The following is a 9,510-nucleotide window of genomic DNA, read 5'->3' as shown; positions in this document are numbered from 1 at the left end:
CACCAGTCACTCCTGCTAACGTGGCTGTTAGCCGCAGAGAAGGTCTACTCAGCACCACAGATCACATCATCCGCGTCGACCGCGCTGAGGACCCAGTTCCCCCCGGCCCAAAACGAGAGGCTACTTATTCCCGAAGCGCAGGGTGTGAGTTAGACCATCACATGGTTGATGATCTGTTGTTGCTCACCATGAACCAGTATTATCCTACCAGTCTCGAACGCGAGGGCCGCACGTCGCTACAACCGTATCCGACAGTCACAAACGTACCGCATAATCTCAACGACTTGCTACATGACTTAGAGAGTCCTGCAGATCTGTTTGATCTTCTATTACCTGATTTCGAAGACAGTGATTCCGACTCCCCAGCAGCAGATCCTACCTCGACAGAAGACAGTCCTTTGCATAGGCCGACTGGGCACAGACCCACCCCAACCCCTACTGACATTGACGATAACGACGACGCCGACGACGAATCTGAGGATTTGGATGATAATTCAACTTCTGTGTCCTTGACCGACAAGCCGTCGACTGCAACCCCGACTACGACTGACTCTGACACTGAGCCAAGCGAAATTTCTAACGCTGCTACTTCTACTCCATCAACCGTCTTACCAAGTAAGTTGTGCCTCGGGTCATATGTGGCATGCTGTCTGACGTTGACTGGCATTAGGCTCAGTTACACAAATGTCTGGCGGTCAAGATGTATTTGTCCCGTTGGCTACGGGGGCAATCCCTCCAGTTGTAACATCGAGAGGTGATCATCCCGTGCCAAAGAAAGGAATCGTAAGTCGAATGGTCAATTTTGTTAGAGCACTTGCCTGACTCTCACAGGAAAATGTCAACACCCCAATTGAGACCAACAAGTTCTACAGTGGTATCTTCCTGGGATCGCAGACTAATGCTACTTTCACTCACCCATATGCCGTTGCCTGGGCTAAGGGCAGTGGTAATGCACAGAGCTACGGTATGGCAGTTTGGCACAACGAGGCCAACGTGGTCGCCAACGGGCCGACGAATTCGAAGATTCCTGGAAACCCGATTTCGTATTATGTGAACCCGATCGGCATTCAGCACTTGATCTTATCGGCAACAGAGCTAAAGGCTTCCACGGTGCTTACTGGGGAGAACCTCCTGCCGTTCTCTGCGGATGCTGTCTTGAAACCAGATAGCGGGTCTAGCCAGCGCCTCACAGTCCCCCTTGTTCAAGGCATGGGATTCGTGACCGGCCTGTACACGAACTTGCAGCCTCTAATTCAGACTGGCGTTTTCTTCAGACAGGTCGTTACGGCCGCCTCTCCAAGAGTTGGTATCTTCAAGTATAAGGCCACCATGGAGGATGGAAGCATCTGGCTCATCTATGCCACCCCGCAGGATGGCAAGGATCCTAATTTCCAGTTGGAGTCCAACACCAACTTCCGTGGCCCAGCTGGGTGGTCTGGGTTTGTGCAAATCACCAAGAACCCTGGTGGAGACTCCGGGGAGAAGTTGCTCGACGGCTCAGCCGGTGTTTTTGCTCTCGAAGCTGCCATCTCTGGAACCGTGAATGCGCGTACGGGCACGTATCAGTTGTCGTGGGCTAAGTCAGGGACAAAGACACAGGATACACCCTTGATGATGTACGCTCTGCCTCATCATGTTGAGTCGTTTGATGCCACGACGAAGAGTCGGATGACGAGTATCAATCTTCGCACAACCACCAAGGGAAATGCGGTAGCGGTCGTTGGAGAAACGTGGACTATGGTCGAGCCGGATCTTCCTACTGACATGGGATTTGCTCCATGGTCCGCGTCTTCAGGTAATGTGAACAGTATATCGGCGGCAGCGCAGAAGGTTATTTTGGCTGTCGCACCGACGGAGCTCAACCAGAGCATTGACGCGCAGACTAACTTGAACAGCATGTACTACAGTGGGAAAGCTCTGAGCAAGTTCGCAACCTTGGTGTACACTGTGAATAAGCTAGGTGGGGATCCTGCTCTGGCCGCCTCGGCATTGCAGAATCTGAAAACTGCCTTTTCGCGCTTCAGCACCAACCAGCAGCAATTCCCATTGGTGTATGACACCGTCTGGAAAGGCGTGGTGTCATCGGCGAGTTACGGGGGTGATTCGGGCGCTGATTTCGGAAATACCTATTACAATGACCACCATTTTCACTATGGCTACTTCATCCATGCAGCTGCTATCATAGGCTCTCTGGATCCGACATGGCTGTCATCCAACAGGGACTGGGTCAACATGCTTGTTCGGGATGCTGGAAACTCTGCCGCCAACGACCCCTACTTCCCATTTTCCCGCGCTTTCGATTGGTTCAACGGACATTCGTGGGCCAAGGGACTGTTTGAATCCTTCGATGGCAAGGACCAGGAGTCTACCTCAGAGGATACTATGTTTGCCTACGCGCTCAAGATGTGGGGAAAGACCATCAGCGACCCCAGTTTGGAAGCTCGAGGCAATTTGATGTTGGGAATTCTGAAGCGCAGCTTGCACAACTACTTCCTATTGGAAAGCGACAATAAGAACCAGCCTGCTAACTTCATTGCGAACAAGGTGACTGGTATTGTAAGTGACAACCCCATCGCCCCATTCGTGGTTGCATGACTTACACAATATCTAGCTCTTTGAGAACAAGGTAGATCACACTACCTACTTTGGAGCCAATCTTGAATATATTCAAGGGTATGTTAGGGCTTCCCGTTTGTCTCGTCTTCCTGCCAGGATCAACAATTAACTCGTCTAGAATTCACATGTTGCCACTAATGCCATTCTCCGGATTTACTCGAAGGCAGAACTTCGTCCGCGAAGAGTGGAATGCTCTTTTCGCAAGCACTGCCAGTACCCCTGCTTCAAACGTGGTTGGGGGTTGGAAGGGTGTTTTGTATGCCAACTTGGCTCTGATCGATCCCGCAACCTCGTGGGATTTCTTCGCGCAGTCCAATTTCGACTACAGCTGGATTGACGGTGGTGCCTCTCGGACATGGTATCTGGCTTATGCAGCCGGTAAGTTCGATACTTTGGGTAGCTTGAAACAGTTTAGTACTGACCACATCGATAGCTTTGGGAGGAGCCTAGTACGTGAGAGGTCGGTGTTAGTGGAGAATGTAATTCATATATTTTCGCTATTTATGGCTTCGACTTCCGTTCTGTTCGGGCGACATGAAGGAGATGTCTATGCCTGAAATTTTCTTATCTTATACAATCTATACCATTTGTCGATATAGGCCTTTTCGTGTCACAGGCAATGATGGATTACTGCAAATGACGAGGAACCCGTGTCATAATGACCAATCCATACTAGTGAGGTATTGGTCTTAGTTTTGTATGGTGTAGGTGAAATTGCAGCTGCAGCGTTTGTTTGCAAACAGCTTGTTTGACACGGAGTTCAGAGTCGTAGGAAAGCATGAGTAGGGTTATTTATTGGCTACATCGGCATGCCAAGCGAGCCCTGACCAACGCATGAGACTGTTGACATTATAGGTGTGGCAATGCATCCATCTGGTGCATATTAGATAGATCCCTGGTATGGGTAACCCTGTCCTGTGGAACTTTCAGCATGGGCCCGATAATTGATACAAATGATGGAATCAACTCATCAATCGGAAGACGCTTCGTTCTTTCGCACATTTACATTCTAGCGTCGCTACTAGGTCGAGAGAGCGACTAGACTGTCCATCTATACGTGATACCTAGTAGATACTCCGTACAGAAGTGGTATTGATCGAGACTTGCAGTGGTAGTTAAGCTCGGCTCATGCCCCACCTCCGACATTCCCAATCGGGTCAAGCTTCAGTATGAAGCTGCCGATGATGCATGCATGTCAGTGATTCTTACAATGGTCTGTTCTCTCAAATGTCAAGCTTTCCAGCAAGTGTCCCTACACTGCCTTGGGGTATGCATTTTACTGGACCTCTGGGCCCGGTTAATTAATTGTTGATGGTGGCACACGATTCGGTCCAGACAAATCCTTAAGGAGTTCGTATCGCTGAGCGGCTAGTGTCAGTGTCCCTCGTTGACTGTCGTGTCTCCCCCAGCCAGCCATGATTTCATCAGCATCTCCATACGATGTGACCCAACGTCATCTCAATCGAGAATAACCTCGATATTAAAAGGTGTGCTGCTATCCACCCCCTTCTACCCCACTCATCGCCACAAAGGTTTCTTCAAGTCTTCACTATTGACAACCTGATCTTCTCCCTCAAGGTCGTCGATCGGTACCCAAGCAGCAGGACACCACCCGTGGGATACTCGAATTGGGGCTGTGCACCGCACCTGCCACCTGCTCTTGTGGTCCCAGCCATCAATCTCGATCCACCCGACCTTTCACAACCAATTGTCGTGGCTAGTGGAACTCTCGGAATCTTGTTCATTGTTCAGCGACTCATTGCAGTACGTCGGCCCTCTTAAGCCATCCTCTTGGCTTCCCTTACCCCCCTGGTTCCAATCCCCTCTTTTCGAGACCCTAGCTGTGTCGTTGGACTGAGAGCTTCATCACAACCGCGCGGTCATTCCCTTCCCATTATCATACTACCGAGTACAAGGCTTCCTAGCACACCGAGAATTACGTGGCTTGTGCTTTAGGCCTGCTTGGACTCGCAAAGGAACAAGAACCACCCTCTGCGGCAAGCCACACAACGTTCAATCCCAGCACGTCCGATCACGAGCTCTGACTTTTGTCAATCGATCCTGCAGATTTGAACTAATTACCGGCTTACAGCTCCAAGGACAATCCATACTACTGTCAAATCTCCCCTTCTTATAATTCTCCGACTGTCGCAAAGTTGTGGCTTTGTTTCCTTGCCACACTACATCTTTTCCGATGTGTAAGTGTTTGAACCACAGTTCCTTGGCTCTGCCAATCCATGTTTCGACCGTTTCTGGGAAGCAGTAGTGCTACCACCTTGTCTTTCAACTCCAATTACTCCACCCCCATTTCCTCACCCTTATTTACTTCACTGGCCCAGGTTTTGGCATCTGCTCGTCTCCTTCAATCCTTTCCGCGTCTTTCCTTCTGATCGACGGCGCAATCTGGTCGTCATTCCCTCAGCATTTCTCACTCCGGCCCCATCATTACTCCATCATTCTACAACTACTTTCATTCTATCACCCTCCAACTATTATTCCCGTCTTTCAAACTCATCCCAGACTTGCTTGAAAGCTATAAAGCAGAAGTTGGATGATCGATTATCTTATCCACATTCTCTTGTCGCTTCTGTGAATTTTTCTCTTTTTTTTACATCTTCATACTCTCTAGTCTGCTTTGCGCCATCCACCATAATTAGTCCACTCAACACTTTTCGCTAACAAGTTTCTGTTATTGGCCTCGCAGCGGCTACAAGCATTCGCTCGACAGTTCGAAGGGTCTCCTGGGGACCCAGAAGAAACATGACTGGATTCTCGTCAAGAAATGGCTCCGTCGAGCCGCCAGATGAGAGACAGGCTTTGATCAGCGATACAGCTCGCATCAACTCTGGGTTTCGCCAGCAACGTCAGAAGCCTCGACACCACTGGTCTCATTGGCCTAGACGAGTTGCGCATCTAACATGGTCGACACTGGTCCGCGATTATGTCAATGTCCTTCTCGTTTTCGTGCCTCTGGGCATCATCGCAGGTGTTCTGCACTGGGATAGCACCGTCATTTTCACGCTCAATTTCTTGGCAATCATTCCTCTGGCCTCGCTCCTGAGTTTTGCAACCGAGGAGCTAGCCGCGACGATGGGTCAGGCTCTAGGTGGCTTGATGAATGCAACATTTGGCAATGCCGTTGAGCTGATTGTAAGTCCGCTTGCTAGAGCCCTCTCAAAATGGTGTTTGGTCTAACACGAATGGTCGATTCAAGGTTAGCATAATCGCTTTGAAAGACAATCAGATTCGAGTTGTCCAAGCCAGCATGCTTGGAAGCATTTTGTCCAACATCTTGCTCGTCCTTGGATGTTGCTTCTTCATTGGGGGATTACGTTACTCCGAGCAAACTTTTAACAGTACAGTAGCATCAACCATGTCTTCGCTGATGACCGTCGCTTCCGCTTCTCTCATCATTCCTGCTACGCTTTATGCCTCTCTAAGCGGGTCTGACAAGGGGGAAAGGAGAGATAACATCCTGATTCTTTCCCACGGAACCGCCATCATTCTTTTGATACTCTATGTAATGTACCTTTACTTCCAGCTCAAGTCTCACGCGGAACTTTTTGAAGAAGCCAACAACGAAATTAATGACGCCGAAAACCAAGCGGGAGACGCGGGAGCAGAGGAGGAAGAGGAAAGACTGCTCAACCCATGGGCTGCCACAGTTGCTTTGATTGTCGTGACGATTCTGGTGGCTATCTGCGCCGACTACCTCGTAGGTAGTATCGACAGCATTGTACAGAAAACTGGCATGAGTCGTACGTTCATTGGTCTTGTTTTGATTCCCATTGTCGGCAACGCTGCCGAACATGTCACCGCCGTGGTTGTTGCTTGGAAGGGCAAAATGGATCTGGCTATCGGAGTTGCCATCGGGAGCAGTCTCCAAATCGCGCTGTTTGTTACTCCCTTCCTCGTCATTCTTGGCTGGATCATGAATGTGGATATGACACTGCATTTCCATATTTTCGAGACTGTCGCGTTCTTCATCTCTGGTTTGGTCGTTACTTTCCTGATTCAGGATGGAAAGTCTAACTACCTTGAAGGCGGGCTATGTCTGGGAATGTAAGCATCCTAGCCCCCATCCTATGATGTTTGGTCGCTCAAGTCACTGACTATGATCATAGGTACATCATTCTCGCACTCGCGTTCTATGTGTATCCGGACAGTGCTAGCGACGATGCTCTGTTCAATCATTGAATGTAGCATCTCAGAGCGATGTGGGAGCCTGTTTTGTCAATGCTGTTAGCATTCTTCGGTCTCAAACTCTCGCGCTTGCTCAACAATCTTCCGTCCTTCTTCAACTACTCATTTTGTGCATCTAGCTCATGCTGTATGTAATACAGCTGTGATTTTTCGCGTCTGGTAAGCGGCGGCAGTTTTCATTTCTCGGTGTTACTGTTGGTGGCTCTTTGTTTCTGCTCTGCTGGACGAAAAACGCTGCAGGCCAGTTCAGTAGTTAATTATCGTACTCTGTTGCTTCTACAAGCGTGCCGTGGTGGGTACGGAATTCAAACAAGCTTCGTGAGTTCAATTACGGCGTAAAATTGTCTCTATTGCAGGTGCCAGACTGTAGAGTGCAAAATCTCTGGGATTGGAAATTGTGTCCAGGATCTTCGATAACTCAAGTCTAGAATGATGTAGTGTACAAAAACATCGTCATAGTTGTGGCGGTTCTCGTTTCCTCCTTCACATTCGCTGGAATCTTGGCAGTCGATGACTCAGCAAATGTGGAGGAGGAAAATCGTTCGCCGGACTTCATGGCGAGGAGCCAGGCCCGATTAGAGTGACTTCATCCACTTTCATTCCCTTCCAATTGACAGATAGTCCCCGGTCATTGAAGGCCTTATATCGCCATGCCGCCGCGTCTCAATCTCTTCACCGCAAGAGCGGTTCCCGCTTTTTGCCAGCCTTCGACGGCCGCTGCCCGCCGCAGCATCGCGACTATTTTGAATGCCAACCGGCCCTCGACCACCAATGGCGTGAAGTCCGGCCTCTCAGCTTCGGCCCAGATGACGAAGCGTTGGAACTCGTCCGGTAGCGATGGAAAGGAAAAGTCAGAGGGCTTTAAGGGTCCGACAGAGGACCCATTGCCTCATGTTAGTGAAGAGGCCGCCGAGGTCAGCAAGATCATGGATAAGAGATGCGATGGCGTTGCCTCCAGCCCGGAACTGGAGCAGGGAACGCCTATCTCTGAGGTGAGTAGCTCGTCTGGACTGCCGTTGCCTCTTCAGCGCCATGTCTTCCCTTGTGCTTCTAGTAGCGTCTAAACACTAACGTTGACTACTTTTCCGCGTAGATCTTACAGCGTGACAAGAATGCTCAAAAACATGCCCCCAAAGTCATGCAAGACCAAATGAAGAATCAGTCGGGCAAGCGCTCATTCTCAACATCTGCTCGCCGCATGCAACCAGAATTACAAAAGTCGGCTGATTTCGACGACGCTTCGGCTGCCCTTGTGGCGAACATGGTTTCTCAGGTTAACGCGCAAGCTGCCGAGTTGCACCCTGGACTTAAATTCGATGCGCCCAGCAAGCCTTTGGGCAAGACCGATAACTTCCGTTCCCGATACGACGGACTACTGGAGCAGCTCACAAAGCAGCTCATGCGTGATGGCAAGTTGTCCAGGGCTTACAAGGTATGTGGCTAACTCATGGGACTTGGTCCTCTGAGCCATAGTCATGCTAACTGCAATTCTTTGGCAGGATATGTCGTTCATTCTGGACCACCTGCGGACTTCGCCTCCACCCAACAGGAACCCAAGGCGACCTTTGCTTCCCGGCCCTCCTAACGCCCAGCTTCCTCTGAACCCCATCCTCTACCTCACTCTCATCATCGACTCCGTTGCCCCCTTGGTCAAGATCCGCCAACAGAAGGGTATTGCTGGTGGTGGTGCAGCGGTGCAGATCCCTGTGCCCCTCGCTCTCAGACAGCGTCGGCGGACGGCCATTCGGTGGATCATCGACGCTTCGGACAAGCGTCGGGACAGCAACTTCGCTATGAGAGTTGCACAGGAGCTGGTTTCCGTTGCGGAGGGCCGTAGTGGTGCGTGGGATCGCAGAGAGATGGTGCACAAGCTTGGTGTTGCAGGCCGGTCGAACCTTGGATACCTCATGAACCGGAAATAGTTGTTTTGTATCACCAGTTTGATTATGCCATGATTGCAGCGACGGGGTTCAATCTAATTGCATTCCATGGGATACGGGTTCAGGAATTGGCTACTTGCTTTTGGGGGATGTTGTATTTTCTTTTTCTTAATTTCTCCCAGTGTGTATCTCTTACTTTGTTCGTCTCTTCCTTTTACAAGCCGAGTCACTGTCTCAAAGAGTTCTGTATATTTCATGTTCGCCGATCCAAATCTTCCAGCAATCGCCGGAAAGGTGAAGCTCCCCGATAACCTCCGGATGACTAACGCCCCCTTCCCGATTGGGTTGTCTCGGCGTCAGCTGTAGCAGTTTAGCTCAGCTCAGCTCCAACGTTTCCTACTTCAATCTGACTTTTTGTTTCCCTAGGATAGAAAATAAACCTATTTCTCTCTCATTGCTTTTTACTGTTTCTCATCAGCTCTGGTTTTGACAGGTTCTCTGGCACATTGCAGTTTTAGACGTGCGTTGGCCGTTCGACGAGACCGGAGTTTTGCACAGCCATCGACTACTACCCGGGGACGATAACGATACCATTAACTAAACCACGAAACGAGTGTCGTTATCAACCAAGACTAGTGCGCTAGCGTTCGAAGGTGCAACCTAAAATACACATTCAGCCAGACCGTCAAATCCACGAGTGCGACTGCATCGAACCGATATTTAAATTCATAGCCGGTCTTGCCCCGCTCCTCCCTCGCAATCTTTTTCTGGTTCGACACCGTGTCGTCGAATGCCGTTGGCCGATCTGTGG

The 9,510-nt window shown here is 50.0% G+C and overlaps 3 protein-coding genes across 3 annotated transcripts; all 3 read left to right on the top strand.

Annotated features, from left to right (window-relative positions):
• Nucleotides 1-188: 188 nt before the first annotated feature.
• ASPACDRAFT_23593 (glucan endo-1,3-beta-D-glucosidase) lies at nucleotides 189-3,173 on the top strand (the record flags this gene model as incomplete). The annotated part of the gene is made up of 5 exons (XM_020199207.1): nucleotides 189-648; nucleotides 677-783; nucleotides 832-2,556; nucleotides 2,612-2,690; nucleotides 2,713-3,173. The coding sequence occupies 5 exons, from the start codon at nucleotides 189-191 to the stop codon at nucleotides 3,171-3,173; spliced, it is 2,832 nt and encodes a 943-aa protein (XP_020059075.1).
• A 1,902-nt stretch (nucleotides 3,174-5,075) lies between these two features.
• ASPACDRAFT_75851 (calcium/proton exchanger) lies at nucleotides 5,076-7,145 on the top strand. The gene is made up of 3 exons (XM_020204564.1): nucleotides 5,076-5,766; nucleotides 5,831-6,678; nucleotides 6,741-7,145. Exons 1-3 carry the CDS (start codon nucleotides 5,377-5,379, stop codon nucleotides 6,811-6,813), a joined length of 1,311 nt encoding a protein of 436 aa, XP_020059074.1. The 5' UTR covers nucleotides 5,076-5,376; the 3' UTR covers nucleotides 6,814-7,145.
• A 272-nt stretch (nucleotides 7,146-7,417) lies between these two features.
• Nucleotides 7,418-9,031, top strand: ASPACDRAFT_75850 (mitochondrial 37S ribosomal protein uS7m). The gene is made up of 3 exons (XM_020204563.1): nucleotides 7,418-7,811; nucleotides 7,913-8,251; nucleotides 8,319-9,031. Exons 1-3 carry the CDS (start codon nucleotides 7,470-7,472, stop codon nucleotides 8,739-8,741), a joined length of 1,104 nt encoding a protein of 367 aa, XP_020059073.1. The 5' UTR covers nucleotides 7,418-7,469; the 3' UTR covers nucleotides 8,742-9,031.
• Nucleotides 9,032-9,510: the final 479 nt, after the last annotated feature.

This window comes from Aspergillus aculeatus, assembly GCF_001890905.1.
Source record: "Aspergillus aculeatus ATCC 16872 unplaced genomic scaffold ASPACscaffold_3, whole genome shotgun sequence".
Lineage (NCBI taxonomy): Eukaryota > Fungi > Ascomycota > Eurotiomycetes > Eurotiales > Aspergillaceae > Aspergillus > Aspergillus aculeatus.
The sequence above is the reverse complement of the archived record's forward strand: the minus strand, read 5'-3'. Positions and strand labels throughout refer to the sequence as shown.

What these genes read in the sequence shown, in the direction of transcription:
- ASPACDRAFT_75851 (XM_020204564.1), top strand. Translation starts at nt 5,377, where the DNA reads ATGACTGGATTCTCGTCAAGAAATGGCTCCGTCGAGCCGCCAGATGAG. An exon ending in GCAATGCCGTTGAGCTGATT is followed by an intron (nt 5,767 to 5,830) that starts GTAAGTCCGCTT and finishes GGTCGATTCAAG; the next exon opens with GTTAGCATAATCGCTTTGAA. An exon ending in GGCGGGCTATGTCTGGGAAT is followed by an intron (nt 6,679 to 6,740) that starts GTAAGCATCCTA and finishes CTATGATCATAG; the next exon opens with GTACATCATTCTCGCACTCG.
- ASPACDRAFT_75850 (XM_020204563.1), top strand. Translation starts at nt 7,470, where the DNA reads ATGCCGCCGCGTCTCAATCTCTTCACCGCAAGAGCGGTTCCCGCTTTT. An exon ending in AGGGAACGCCTATCTCTGAG is followed by an intron (nt 7,812 to 7,912) that starts GTGAGTAGCTCG and finishes TTTTCCGCGTAG; the next exon opens with ATCTTACAGCGTGACAAGAA. An exon ending in AGTTGTCCAGGGCTTACAAG is followed by an intron (nt 8,252 to 8,318) that starts GTATGTGGCTAA and finishes ATTCTTTGGCAG; the next exon opens with GATATGTCGTTCATTCTGGA.